The 14,742-nt window shown below is 63.5% G+C and overlaps 1 protein-coding gene across 1 annotated transcript; it reads left to right on the top strand.

Annotated features, from left to right (window-relative positions):
• The first annotated feature begins 2,888 nt into the window (after positions 1-2,888).
• NUCB1 (nucleobindin 1) lies at positions 2,889-14,655 on the top strand. Its single transcript, XM_065420936.1, has 13 exons — positions 2,889-2,939; positions 4,728-4,854; positions 8,683-8,790; positions 9,137-9,269; positions 9,619-9,722; positions 10,045-10,230; positions 10,791-10,881; positions 11,732-11,790; positions 12,380-12,472; positions 13,102-13,191; positions 13,368-13,538; positions 14,126-14,222; positions 14,549-14,655. Exons 2-13 carry the CDS (start codon positions 4,744-4,746, stop codon positions 14,653-14,655), a joined length of 1,350 nt encoding a protein of 449 aa, XP_065277008.1. The 5' UTR covers positions 2,889-2,939; positions 4,728-4,743.
• Positions 14,656-14,742: the final 87 nt, after the last annotated feature.

Here is a 14,742-nt window from a genome sequence, read left to right as displayed (position 1 = left end):
TACACCCCGCCCCCGCACACTGCCCCCCGCCCCTTAACGCACCCCCCCACCCCCTTCCAATCCCCAAGCTTACGTGTCTCCCCGCCCCGTCGCGTTCATGGGTGGTGTGTGGCCGGTCTCCGGCTGGGCCTGGAGAGACAAATTCACTGAGCGCCACAGGCCCCCTGTGTCCTCCCTGGTCATAGAGAGGGAAACTGAGGCATGGGGAGGCGATGGACTTGTTCATGTTTTCCCCTTGGACACATGGAACCCAGGAGTCCTGGCTCCCAGCCCCTCCCTCCCCCGGCTCTAACCATTAGACTCTCCTCCCAGAGCCAGGGAGAAAACCCAGGAGTCCTGGCTCCCAGCCCCCCTGACTCTAACCAGTAGACCCCACTCCCCTCCCAGAGGTGGGAAGAGAACCCAGGAGTCCTGGCTCTCAGCCCCTCCCACCCCCGGCTCTAACCACTAGACTTCCCTCCCCTCCCAGAGCAGGGGAGAGAACCCAGGAGTCCTGGCTCCCAGCCCCTCTTTTCATTCTGGCTGTCAGTCTTCAGGGATAGGAGAGGGGCGTCCTCCCACACCCCCAGCCCACTCTCAGACCTGCGAGCGTTGAGGGAAACGGGGATACCGGCTCTGGGTCTGGCTCCAGCTCCGGCTCTGGCAGGTCTGACCTGGGGGGCGGGGAGGGATGGATGAGATCTGACCTCCCCCCCCCCCCCCGGCTCCAGGCCATCGGATTGTCTCATCCATAATCGGCTTTGGTTTCTTATCCCGCCAGGCCCTGTGGCTGGCTTTAAAGGTGCACACGTTGCACAGGGCCAGGGCAAAGACAGTCCCTGCCCCAGCTGAGATCAGGGCCCCGTCATGCCAGGCGCTGCCCAGACCCACGGCGGGAGAGAGGCCCTGCCTGGTGGGCTGCCAGCAAAGGGCAGGACAGGCCCATGATTTTGGGGGGTCACCTCAGAGGGGATCGGCTAACCGGCAAGGAAAGGGGAGGGGAGGGTGTCTGTGTGTGTGGGGGGGTGATTGTATGAACTCACTTCCTGCCCCTCATGCCCCTTTACACACCCACCCCCTCCGCCCCCCAACCCGAGCTGGTCCCAGGCCCCTTCCCCGCCGGGGAGGGGGCAGGGGGAAATCACCCCATGCCACTTGGGGTCAGATCATCCCCCTCCAAGGGGGACTTCACAGCAAACCACCCCCGACCCCCCGCACTGCACAGACACCCTCCATCACCTCTCGGGGGGGGGGGAGGGCAAACACTTCGCTGCCTTCTGATTGGACGGTGGTCACCGTGGCAGCGCTGGGCAACAAGGGATGAAGGCGAATTCCCTCCTGGACTCTTGCATTTCCTCTGTAGGGACTGGCTGGCTCAGGGGTAGGGTGACCAGACAGCAAGTGTGAAAAATCGAGATGGGGTGGGGGGTAATAGGAGCCTATATAAGAAAAAGACCCCAAAATCGGGACTGTCCCTATAAAATCAGGACATCTGGTCACCCTACTCAGGGGGGCGGGGAATGGGGCCCGGGGCCTGTCCCCTCTAGGGGGCGCCGGCTCCCATCCGGCCCCAGGGCAGGGACTGGCTGGCTCGGGGGGGCAGGGAATGGGGCGCGGGGCCTGTCCCCTCTACCCTAGTCGCCCCTTCCTGTCCCCAGTTACCACTTTACTCTCGCTTGCCCCTGTCCCGGGGTGGAGGATTCCACCTTCCCGAGCGGCCCCCTGGATGGCGAATTCGGATGGGACAGGGGCGACGTCGCGTCCCTGTGATCCCGCGTTCGCTCTGCGTCGCCTGGGGAAGCGCATCGGCTGCTGCTGGGAGCGGTGCGAGGCGCTGGGAGTGCTGGTGCCGCAGATCAGGTCGGAGGCCAACACCATCGTCACCAGGGGCTTGCTGGAGAGGACTCCGATGGCTGCCGTCCACTCGCTGTACGTAGAAACCGTGAAGCGTAAACCGGACCAGGGTAAAGCCTTCAAGTTGACCAGCAAGTCACCAACGAGGCCCAGGAAAAGATCCTCCTCGTCGACGTCGGGGTCTCCTTTGAGAACAGGACCCCGGCCTTTCTTGAAGCCCGGGCTCGTGAGCTGGAAAAGTACGCACGCCCCGGCTGACGCCCTGCGAGTGAGGTGCAGATGGACGCCCTGATCGTCGGAGCCCCGGGCCCCTGGGACCCCTGCCACGAGCGCGTGCTGCGGACCTGTGGGATCGGTCGACGCTACACACGGCTCGTGCGGCGCCTCCTGGTCTCAGACACCCTCCGCTGGTCCAGGGACATCTGCCCCAGCCACATCGCCGGCCACCGGCAGTCCCAGGAGGCCTGAGCCGGAGCCGCATCGAGCATCGACTTTGCCCCTTGGATGATAGGAACTGGACCCATCAACTCAGCGAATGTTAAATCTCACCAAATCAGGGTCAATCCAGCCTCGTCATCGTATCCACCCCGGAACAAGGCCATTAGATGGACCACAGGCCCTCCTATCTCAATGGCTGTTCTTTGACCCGTTAACCTTTGACCCCAATCGGGGATATTACAGATGACGGATTCCTGACGCCACCCGATCTCACCCCGAACTTCGCCCCCCTCGGGAATCCGGAGGTGAGTCCCTGAGCGCCAGAAACTTCTGCGCTCACTGGTCTTAAACAGCAACCTAACAACAGCTTCAGCTGGGGGCAGGGGGCGTGACTGTGCATGCAAATATTGATCAGTGGGCGTGGCTAGGCGGGCAAATATCGCCCAGGGGGCGTGGCCTGCGCGGGAGAAAACAACGTGGAGCAATAGGGGGAAGGGGGCGTGGTCCAGCGGAGGGGGGCGCGGCTTGCCGTGGAGGGGGGGTGGTATATAAGCGGGAGGGCGGGGCTCTGTATGCAAACGAGGGGGCGGGGCATCCGGGCGGCAGGAAGCGTCGTTTCCGCTGCTGTCTGTGTCGAGCGGAGCCGGAGTCGGGAGCGGGGCTGTCGCGTGAGTCCGGGAGAGACCGAGACCGAGACCGGGACCTGCCCCCCGACCCCCCCCTGGGGTCCCCCTCCCCCACGCCGGGCTTTGCCCCCCCCGGGACCTGCCCTCCGACCCCCCCCCCCGGGGTCCCCCTCCTCCACCGCCGGGAACTGCCCCCCCCGGGATCCCCCCCCGGGTCCCCTCTCCCCCACCGCCAGGCTCTACCCCCCCCGGGACCTGCCTCCCCCCCGGGATCCCCCTCCCCGGGACCTGTCCCCCGACCGCCCCCTCGGGATCCCCCTCCCCCACCACTGGGACCTGCCCCCCCCCGTGGTCCCCCTCCTCCACCGCCGGGAACTGCCCCCCCCCGGGATCCCCCCCCCGGGTCCCCTCTCCCCCACCGCCAGGCTCTACCCCCCCCGGGACCTGCCTCCCCCCGGGATCCCCCTCCCCGGGACCTGTCCCCCGACCGCCCCCTCGGGATCCCCCTCCCCCACCACTGGGACCTGCCTCCCCCCGGGATCCCCCTCCCCGGGACCTGTCCCCCGACCGCCCCCTCGGGATCCCCCTCCCCCACCACTGGGACCTGCCCCCCCCGGGGTCCCCCTCCCCCACCGCCGGGAACTGCCCCCCCCGGGATCCCCCCCCGGGTCCCCTCTCCCCCACCGCCAGGCTCTACCCCCCCCGGGACCTGCCTCCCCCCGGGATCCCCCTCCCCGGGACCTGTCCCCCGACCGCCCCCTCGGGATCCCCCTCCCCCACCACTGGGACCTGCCCCCCCCCCGGGGTCCCCCTCCCCCACCGCCGGGAACTGCCCCCCCCCGGGATCCCCCTCGCCGGGACCTGCCCCCCCCGGGATCCCCCCTGGCCTCCCTCCCTCACCGCCGGGCTCTGCCCCCCTGATACCCCTCCCCCACCGCTGGCATCTACCCCAGCCCCTCTCCCAACCGCCGGGATGTGCCCCCCTTCCCGGCTGGCCCCTACCCCCACTGCTGGGATCTCCCGCCCTCCCCCACCCCGAAGCTCCAGCCCTCCCCCACCCCGGAATGTGTCCCCCCAGAGAACACCTCCCCCCACCGCCAGCATCTGCCCCCATTCCCGGGTGGCCTCTCCCGTCACCACTGGGATCTGCCCCCCCCCCCCCGGGAGCCCCCATCCCCTCCTCTCTAGGGATCTCCTGGATTCTCCCTCTGCCCCCCCTGCAAATCTGCCTGGAATCTGCTCCCCAGCCCCTCCCCCCCCCCCCCGAATCCTCCATGGGAATCCCCTGGCCCACCCCGAAGACCTGCCCCTCCCCCCTGAGATCTTCCCCCTCCCTCACTCCATGGGGATTTCCCCCCCCCCCAGCACCTTCCCCCCATCTCCTCCACGGGGACCCCATGTCCCCAGGAAGTCCCTCCCTTTTGGAGAAGGATCCTCTGACACCCCCCCCCCCCCGGGCGTCACCCCCTGTAACATCCCCGTCCAGCAGAGGGACCCCCTTTGCTCCCTGCCCCCCAGTATCACAGCGGATGGGGGTGAGCCCCACATATTCCAGGAGCCCCCTGCTCACGGAGAGACCCTCCCCCAGCCTCCTTCTGGGCTCCACCCCCCCCAGTAACACCCTGTTCTGCCCCACACCCAGCACTGGGACCCCCTGCCCCCCAACATCACAGCAGATGGGAGTGAACCCCATATAAGGATCCCCCAAGAATGAGACCTCCTGTACCCACCCCACATACAACCTCCCCCGACCCCCACATTTCTCCCCAGCACGCCAGCTGCCCCCTCCCCCGCTAACCACCCGCCTTTCCCCTCCCCCGTTCTCTGCAGGCGAACTCCAGAAACCATGCCGCTCTCCTGGCTTTTGGCCACCGTCCTGTTTGCCGCCGCGGTGTCTGTGCCCATCGACCGGCCCAAGGCAGAGAAGAAGGCGGAAGAGACGCCCCCAGAACCGCCGGTAAGAGGCCGGGTCTCTGCCCCTCTTCGGACCGGATGGCGCCCCATCACCTTGTAGCAGGGAGTTCCGCCGGCTGCCGGCAAGGCCGAGTCAATCCCAAGCCCCATGTTTAGTCCCTGGCCACTTTGTTGGCCCTGTGATGCCCGGTTTTGGTCTCAGACCCCCTCCCCCCGTTTTTTTTTTTAGTTTGGACCCAACAATGCGCGGTTGTCTTGTAGCAGAGAGTTCCGCTGGCTTATCACCAAGTTGCTTCTGTGTGTCTGGGGTACCTGTCTGGCCTCTGTGACCCTCGTGTCTGAGCCCCACAGGATCTTTAATCCTCACCCCTCCTCCTGTGAGCTAGGGCGGTGCTATTCCTCCATGTTATAGACAAGGGGAAACTGAGGCACGAGTCACCGTCCGAGCCTCTTTCCCCCCCCCCCCCCCCCCCGAGCCTGGCCTTCTATTTATAAAACCTCTCAGGCATTGGTGTTTAGCTGCTAGGGGGTGTCACGGACTCACAGGTCGTGCCCACTCTTGGCCCCGTACGGTCCCTGGAGGGAACCCTTCAGTACGACACCCCCCACTTCGTCACAGGGAATCACGGCGAGACCTAAATGTGTGGGGCAGATCTCCCGCTCCCTGGTTCCCACCCCTTCCTTTGATAGAGGGCTGCTTTCCGATGCAATCTCTCACGGTTTGTCCTTGATTCTCTCGGGGAATAACCAGAGACCGGCTGGGTGGTGGGTGCCAGGGACCCCGGCTAAAAACAACAGATTCCCAACCCCCCCGGCGAGGGCGAAGGGAAAAATCTAGCTTCTGGATGCTGGGAAGACAGACATCGAAGGGTTTCCTGGTATGGGTGTTACAGCAGGAAAGCTGAGAGCCCCCCACTTAGGGGGCTGCGTGTTTGAATTTAACAAGACATCTAACTCGGCTGGAATAGGATTGAAGTCAGACAATAAATCGATACTTCATCCGGCCGGCGCGCAGAGGAAGTGCACATGACGCGTGGTGGCCCCCAAATTCAGCTCGGTTCTAACGCACTCCCCAAAATTAACGCCGCGGACGCTGGCCAGGGAGGAAGAAACCCCTTGGACGTCTCTTTGGCTCGCAGCTTCGTTTGAAAATGATCAACTGACCTAATCAATAAGCCAAGGACATCTGGGGCTGATTGGTCGCTGCTGAGATCAGCTGTTGCCGTAGTTGGCTTTTAAGGACTTAGACGTGAATGAAAACATCAATCCGCTGTTACGTGGATTAAACCGAGGCTTGGCCGATTTGATTTTGATGGATCGTTTCAGCAGCGAAGCGCCGTGTTTATTTTTACGCCGATTTTTGGTTTTTCTCAACGTCGGTTTTCACGGGGGCGCGAAATTTGGAAATTGGAAAGCTTTTGAGGCGCTAAAACGCGCGTGGTCAACGTCGTGTGGCGAACTAGCCCACGGAAATAGCCTTCAATCAAACCGTAATAGGCTTCCCAGCAGCGTTTTCTCCCTCTTTGCCTCCCTGGGAGCTTCGATTTGCCTCCACGGCGCTGGTTTTTTCCATGTGTCCGGGGAAAACAACGCTTACGATCCAAAATCGGCTCCTGTCACCGCGACTCCTTACCGAACACACCTGAATGTTCCCTGCTTGTCTTGTCAATTATCGATCTGATCATTAAGGGAATCATTAAGAAAGAGGTAGATAACAAGACAGAAAAGTGGGGGAGGGATAGCTCAGTGGTTTGAGCATTGGCCTGCTAAACCCAGGGTTGTGAGTTCAATCCTTGAGGGGGCCACTTAGGAATCTGGGGCAAAAATCACTGCTAGTGAAGGCAGGAGGCTGGACTTGATGACCTTTTGAGGTCCCTTCCAGTTCGATGCGATAGGTATTTTAAAATATCATATTGCCTCTATATAAACCCATGGGACGCCCACACCTTGAATACTGCGTGCAGATGTGGTCGCCCCATCTCAAAAAAGATATATTGGAATTGGAAAAGGTTCCGAAAAGGGCAACAAAAATGATTAGGGTTCTGGAACGGCTTCCATAGGAGAGATTAATAAGAATGGGACTTTTCAGCTTGGAAAAGAGACACCTAAGGGGGGATATGAGAGAGGTCTATAAAATCATGCCTGGTGTGGAAAAAGTAAATCAGGAAGTGTTGTTTACTCATAACACAAGAACTAGGGGTCACCCAATGAAATGAACAGGCAGCAGGTTTGACACAAACAAAGGGAAGTATTTCTTCACACAACCCACAGTCAACCTGTAGAACTAGTTGCCGGGGGACGTTGTGAAGGCCAATAGTATAACTCCGTCCAAACAAGAATGAGAGACGTTCACAGAGGATAACTCTACCCATTCCTGTTAGCCAAGCTGGTCAGAGAGGCAACCCCATGCTCTGAGGATCCCTAAACATCTGACTGCCAGCAGCGGGGAGTGGACGGGATGGATCACTGGATACTAGTCCCGAGCCCCCCTGCTTCCCAGCTGAACATCTGAGATCACCTCCCCCAGGCCCTGCTCTGTCCATTGTCTTCTCTCCAGGTAACCAGGGTTGTAAACAGGGTCGCCTGGGCCTCCTCTTCCCTCTTCTGTCCTCTGGCCGGAACCGGCTGGTTAGGTCACTGGGTCCTCTCTTCGCAGCCCATTGTCCTCCCTCTGGCCAGAACCGGCTGCGACTCCTGAGCTGGGTCTCCGGGTCACTAGTCGCTGGGGTCTCCATTCTCCAGGCCATCGGCTGGGGTCCCAAGTTCCCTCTCCGGTCCGCTGTAACCACAAACTCCCTCTCCCCTCCCCTCGTTAAACCAGTAACCCCCAGGGAAACTGAGTCCCACCCCGTCGGCATGCAAACCATTGGAAAACAAGACAATCCCCCACTTCGTCACAGGACCTTTGGTCTGATCTAGTAGGGCCGTTCTTATGATTAATTCCTTGTTTCATCAATTCCATCAGTTACAGACAAGATCTATGTCTTCTGCCTTAAAGGCTTGGTCAGCAGTTAGAGGAATTCCTGATAAGTTGGAAGCGTCTCTCGTTAGTTTATTAATTACAGACAACACCTGCCTCTCAGCCATGAGAAGTCGTCTCTCTCTGGGCTAAATCAATGGGGCCAGAGGGAGAGGACACCCGATCCATGAATAACACGCTACGGTCTGGTTAAAATTTGATGGCGGCTCCCACACAGTTCAGGGGGCCTGAGATGAGACCAAAGACTCCCCGGCCCCGCCGCCCCCCACGGGATTCCAGGACCAGCATTAACCCTTTTGCACCTGCTGGCAAGCACTGCAGCGTACGAGGGAAACTGAGGCAGGCTGCGGCCTGCTGAAAAAGATAGCGGAAAATTCCCCGCTGGCTCACGCAGGCGGCACCCCCCGGATCGGGCCCCGTGGGCATGGTCACGTTTTGGCTGGTGGGTTCTGGGAAGGCGGATCTTGAAGACTCTCCTCTTGGGAAGATTACGGTAATGCCGAGTGCCCCCCACAGCTCAACTAGGCAAAGGGAGGATCATATATAGATGGGGAAACTGAGGCCTAGCCCCCGTCCCCGCTCTAACCACTAGACCCCTCTCCCCTTCCAGAGCTGGGGAGAGAACCCAGGAGTCCTGGCTCCCAGACCCCCCCGCTCTAACCACTAGACCCCACTCCCCTTCCAGAGCCGAGGAGAGAACCCAGGAGTCCTGGCTCCCAACTACGAGCCCCTCGTGGTGCAAGTAAGGCGTCACCTGAAGCAGGACGGGCGACCGTGTTCTGTGTGGTCGCTGTACGTCCCCGGCAGATTCTGTGTGTCCTGGAGGAGATGGAGGTGGGGGTGCGGATCCGGGAGGGGCCCATGGCCTGACCTCTCACTGTCCCTCGGCAGGACACGGGGCTGTATTACCATCGCTACCTGCAGGAGGTGATCAACGTACTGGAGACGGACAGTCACTTCCGGGAGAAGCTGCAGGCGGCCAATGCCGAAGACATCAAGGTGAGAGAGACGGGACGTGGGGCCTTTCCCCTCTGGGGGGCGCCCTATCTGGCCCCAGGGTGGGCTGGCTGGGGACGGGGCGTGTCTTTTCCTGCCCCAGGGTGGGCCTGCTGGGGGGCGGGGCATGGGAAAGGGGGCGTGACTTTTCCTGCCCCAGGGTGGGCTGGCTGTGGGGCGGGGCATGGGAAGGGGGCGTGTCTTTTCCAGCCCCAGGGTGGGCTGGCTGGGGGGTGGGGCATAGGGAAGGGGGCGTGTCATTTCCTGCCCCAGGGTGGGCTGGCTGGGGGGCGGGGCATGGGGAAGGGGGCGTGTCTATACAGCAGCTCCTCCCCCCTGTCCGTGGCAGAGCGGGAAGTTGAGCAAGGAGCTGGACTTCGTGAGCCATCACGTCCGCACCAAGCTGGACGAGCTGAAGCGCCAGGAGGTCTCCCGGCTCCGCATGCTGCTCAAGGCCAAGATGGACGCCACCATGGAGCAGAGTGAGTGGGGAGCCCGGACGCCTGGGTTCCTTCCCCAGCGCTGGGAGGGGATGGGGGTCAAGTGGGCGGGGGGGGAGGGCTGGGAGAACTCGGGTACTTTTCCCAGCTGTGTTAGTGGTACCTGGTGAACTTTCACCTTTCCCTCTCTGCCTCAGTTTCCCCACCCAAGCAAGGGAGGATGGGGGGCTGGAACCCCCCAGAGGGGAACGTCCTCATTCCCCGCCCCCCTGAGCCACCCAGTCCCTGCCCTGGGGCCGGGTGGGAGCCGGCGCCCCCTAGAGGGGACAGGCCCCGCGCCCCATTCCCCACCCCCCTGAGCCAGCCAGTCCCCGCCCTGTGTCTCCCCCAGACGTGCAGATCGATCACCTGGGGCTGCTGAAGCAGTTCGAGCACCTGGACCCCCAGAACCAGCATACCTTTGAGGCCCGCGACCTGGAGCTGCTCATCCAGGCGGTGAGTGCGGGGGGGGAGGAGAGGTTCGGAAGGAACCAATTCTTTGGGGGGGAATGGGACAGCAAGGGGGCTCGTGGGGGGGGGTTCATCCCATCCTCGTCCCGGATACAGCGATGGGAACCCCCCCCTTGTGCGGGGAAACCCCCTCCTGTTAACCCTTTCACCCCCTCGTGGGGGTTCCCTTGGGTCCATTGGACTTGCCCAGCATGGGGTGGAGGGTAGAGGGTGGGGGCTGGTGAGTCTGCATGTGGTTGGGTCAGAGCGGGGGTGGGCTGGGAGCCAGGACTCCTGGGTTCCGTGCTGACGGCCGCCCCTCCTGCAGGCCACCAAGGACCTGGAGAACTACGACGCGGCCCATCACGAGGAGTTCAAACGATACGAGATGCTGAAGGAGCACGAACGGCGCGAATACCTCAAGTCCCTGGACGAGGAGAAGCGGCGGGCGGAGGAGGCCCGGTTCCAGGAGCTGCGCCAGAAGCACAAGGAGCACCCCAAAATCAACGTCCCGGTAATGACCCCTCCTCCCCCCCCCCGTGGGGGGCTGGGCTCACCCCCCGCTGGGCAGGGGGAGGGGGCAGAGCAGGACATGGGAGTTACCTGGGGAACTCCTTGCTACAGGGTGTGTGTGTGTGGGGGGACGGGATGCATTTGCCTGCAGGACCTGTTTCTGCAGGGGTCACAGGTCAGCGTTAATCTGTAGAACTCCCTGCTTGGGGGGCGGGGGGTTACCCCAGAGAGCCCACCGCTGTGGGGGATGGGAGGTTAGGGGGGTTGCCTGCCTCTGTCCAGCTACGAGCCACTAGAGGGTGCCACGGAGCCAACGGCCAGGCTTGCGCTGAATTCATCTGCGGAACTCCATGCTGCAGGGGGCGGAGGTGGTCTCCAGTTGTGGGCTCGGGCAAGGGGAGGGGATTAGCGCGCACACAGCCCCCCGCTCTGGGAAAATGTGGCGTAATTGCAGGGGGAAGTCAAGTGGGGCAGAACCTGAATGATGATTGGCAGGCGGGGGGCTTGGAGCCAGGAGACCTGGGTTTTATCTCCTCCTCCCCTTGACTCTGCCCCCTACAGGGCAGCCGAGATCAGCTCAAGGAAGTCTGGGAGGAGACAGACGGGCTGGACCCCAGCGAGTTCAATCCCAAAACCTTCTTCAAACTGCACGGTGAGGGGCCTATCTCCCGCTCCCCCTGCCCCGTGACACTCCCCACCCTTGCCCCAGACAGTCCAGAGTCCTCTGCCCAGCTCCCCCATCCATACGGGGCCAGTGCCCCCTGCTGAGGTCACCGCAGGGGAGTCAGGCACATCCCGTCCTCTGTTCAGGGGATTTAGGGGCTGGGGGAGGGGGGCAGGCTTGGTAACACACTAGACCCCTTGGGGTGGGATGGGGGGGCTGTAGGAGGGGGCCCCCACAAGCCACCTCTCCCCCCAGCATTTTCACACAGACCCGACCATCCCACCCCATAGTGGGTGGAGAGAAATTGACAAACACACCCAACCCCCCCACCCCCCCGCAGCCCTTGGCCCCCCTGCGGGGCGGGCGGGGTTTGACACGGGGACGTCTGGCTCCTAGGAGACTTATCACCCGTCGGGGGCCACTGGGGGAGAGTGAGGTGGGACTGGCGCCCCTAGAGGGGAAAGGCCCCATTCCCTGCCCCCCTGAGCCAGCCAGTCCCCACCCTGGGGCCGGGTGGGAGCCGGCGCCCCCTAGAGGGGAAAGACCCCGTGTCCCATTCCCTGCCCCCCTGAGCCAGCCAGTACCTGCCCTGGGGGCGGATGGGAGCCGGTGCCCCCTAGAGGGGACAGGCCCCGCGCCCCATTCCCTGCCCCTGAGCCAGCCAGTCCCTGCCCTGGGGCCAGGAAGGAGCCGGCACCCCCTAGAGGGGACAGGCCCCGAGCACCATTTCCCCACCCCCTGAGCCAGCCAGTCCCTGCCCTGGGGCCAGATGGGAGCCGGCGTCCCCTAGCGGGGAGATTCCCCTGCCCCGGCTGCGCTCACCCACCGTCTGTTGCAGACACGAACAGCGACGGGGTTCTCGATGAACAAGAGTTGGAAGCGCTTTTCACCAAGGAGGTGAGCTCCCCTGGGTGTGTGGGGGGGCCAGGCGGGGGGTGAAGGCCTGTGCAGGAGGGTCCTGGACTCCAGGGCTCCCTATTATCCTTCCCCCTGAATCCCAAGGGAGTGGGGGAAGCCGCCCCATGGCTGTGCTGGGGGTGCTGGGGTGCCGGGGGCGGGGGGGTGGGCAGGAGGGGTAGTTGGACAGCAGGGGGTGGCAAACAGAGGGGGAGTATGTCGGGGGAGAGTCGGGAAGGGAGCTGGGATGGGGTGACGAAGATGGGGGGGGGCTGGCGGCAGAGGACAGGGAGATGCTGAAGGGCAGATCTTCTGTGGGTCTGTATATTTGCGGGGGAGGGGAGCTAAGCTGTGGGGATAGCAGTGGGACGGGGTTGAGGAACGGGGTGGGGCTGATCTATGGGGGCAGGCTGGGTGAGACAGAGTATTGGAGGCAGCGGTGGGATGGGACCGGCGGGGCTGAGCGGTGAGGAGGATGGAATGGGCGGGGCCCTTGTGGGCAGCGGTGGGTGGGCGGGGCTGAGCCGTGTGGGTGGGCAGGGGCGGGGCTAAGCAGCTGGGGAGGCGTTGATCAGGTGTCTCCCCCCAGCTGGAGAAGGTTTACGACCCCCGGAACGAGGAGGACGACATGCTGGAGATGGAGGAGGAGCGGCTGCGTATGCGGGAGCACGTCATGAAGAACGTGAGTGACACACACTCCCGGTGGGGGGGAGAGGGGGGGTCCTGGCCCTCAGTCTATTCTAGGGAGTCCTGGATTCCTGGCACCGGCAGATCGGTGGGTCACGGCATCTTCATTAGTGTTGGGTCCTATGTGTCCATTTTCGGTGCAGCTCGGCAGCCTGGGAAAACGGTCCCTGGAAATCCCGAAAGAGCCGTCCCCGGGTACCCGGCACGTTCCCCGTCTCTGGGATGTTTCTCAATCAAGCTGTCGGTTCAGCGCGGCTCGTTTTCCAGCGAGCGATCCGCGTTGTCCGTAGTTCCCGCAACGCTTTCGTCCATGGTCGGCTACACTGTGTCTGGGGGGTTCCTGTTTTGGGGGGTCCCCGTTGCAGCCTGCGGCTCCAGTACCTGCTCTGGTCTCCCATGGGGCAGGGAGAAACACCAAACCGCCCCCCCACACACACCCCAACACACACCCCACGGGGCCACAGTGCCAGGGAGATGGGCACAGAGTTAGACAGAAAATTCCCATGTTGGGGCCCAGTATGGGGGATCAGAAAGGGGGTGGATGGGGGACAGAGGGAGAGGTAGGGAGTGCTGGGGGGCCCAGACCCCATCTCACCCCTTTATCTCCCCCCCTCACCCCCCAAGGTGGACTTGAACCAGGACCGGCTGGTGACGCTGGAGGAATTCCTGAAGTCCACCGAGAAGAAGGAGTTTAACGAGGCCGGAGGCTGGGAGGTGGGTATTGGGGGGCGGCTGGGAGGTTGGGATTTGGGGGGCTGTGTCTCTTGGGGGGGCAGGGGGAGGCTGGGTTGGGGAGTCTGTATTGCCTAACGAGGGTGGTGGGGGATGGGGATGGGGGCTGAGTGTGGGGTGGTGAGGGGTCATTCCCGACTCTCACCCCCCCCCCGCAGACGGTGGACGAGACCCAGGTGTACTCGGAGGCGGAGCTGCAGCGGTTCGAGGCGGAGCTAGCGGCCCAGGAGGCGGAGCTTGGCCGGCGGGCGGAGCAGCTGAAGCGCCAACACCAGGATTTGCAGGAGCAGCAGGTCCGGCTGGACGCCCAGAAGAAGGAGTATCAGCAGGTGGGGGCGCTGCGGGGTCCCCCCCCTCCCATCCCCCCCAAAAGAGCCCCCCCTTTCCCCACCCCCTCCCTTGCTCCATCCACGGAGGGGTTGGGGAGGGAGAGCGGCTTTGGGTCCCCCCTGCTCCTCCTCCCGTGGGCGGTCTGCCCCTCTCCTGCCTAAGGTGGGGGTCCCCCCCCCCGGGAAGTGACACTGCAGGGGGCAGGCCTGTGCCCCTTGAAGTTGGGGGATGGGGGCCGCCCCCCTTCCATGGGTCTGGCCCCCTCGGGGAGTCAGGAATTTTGCGGTGGGGGATCAGCTGCCCCCCTCTCCCCTGCCCCCCACTGCTGTCACGGGGGAGGTGGGGATCGGCACATGGGGGGGAAATCTAGTCGCAGTAGCAGAGTTGTCTTTCCCTGCCCCCCATGTATCTGTCTCCTGGGGGGGGGGGGGGGATTTGGGGCAGGAGGGGGACAGACACCAGCAATTCCCATCCCAGTGGGGGAGGGGTAAAGGCTGCCCCGCCTCCCCCATCAGCAGGGGCCAATGTGGGAGCAGGCCCAGGATTAACCCTTTCCTCCTCCCTCCCTCCCCCCCCCCCCCTCAAGGCCGTGCTGCACATGGAACAGAGGAAAACCCAGCAGGGGGAGGCACCGGCGGAGGAGCTGAAATTCCAGGCCCAGGCCCCGCACGCTGCCCCGGCGGGTAAGATGGCGGTTCAGGACTCCTGGGTTCTCTCCTAGGCTCTGGGGAGGGGAGTGGGGTCTAGTGGTTAGAGCAGGGGGGGCTGGGAGCCAGGATTCCTGGGTTCTCCGCTCTGGGAGGGGATTGGGGTCTAGTGGTTAGAGCAGGGGGGGCTGTGAGCCAGGATTCCTGGGTTCTCTTCCCAGCTTTGGGAGGGGTGGTGGATTTAGGGGTTAGAGCCGGGGGAGGGGGAACTGGGAGCCAGGACTCCTGGGTTCTCCACTCTGGGAGGGGAGTGAGGGTCTAGTTGCTTCGTGCCGACCCCCCTTCTCCTGTCTCCGTTCCAGATCCGGCCGCGCCGGCAGCCCCAGCCCATGCCCCTGAACAGAACCACGTGGAACCTCCCCAGAACCAGCAGCAGACGCCGCCACAGCCCGAAGTCCAGATCCAGTGAAACCCTGTGAGAGCTGGACATGGGCGGGGCCTCATATTGGCCCCACCCCTCCCCCTCCTGGGCCCTGCCCCTTTTCCTTCCCCCCGG

The sequence above is a fragment of the Emys orbicularis genome, chromosome 21 (genome assembly GCF_028017835.1).
Source record: "Emys orbicularis isolate rEmyOrb1 chromosome 21, rEmyOrb1.hap1, whole genome shotgun sequence".
Classification (NCBI taxonomy): domain Eukaryota; kingdom Metazoa; phylum Chordata; order Testudines; family Emydidae; genus Emys; species Emys orbicularis.
Note: the sequence above shows the minus strand (reverse complement) of the source record. Positions and strands in the feature narration are given on the sequence as shown.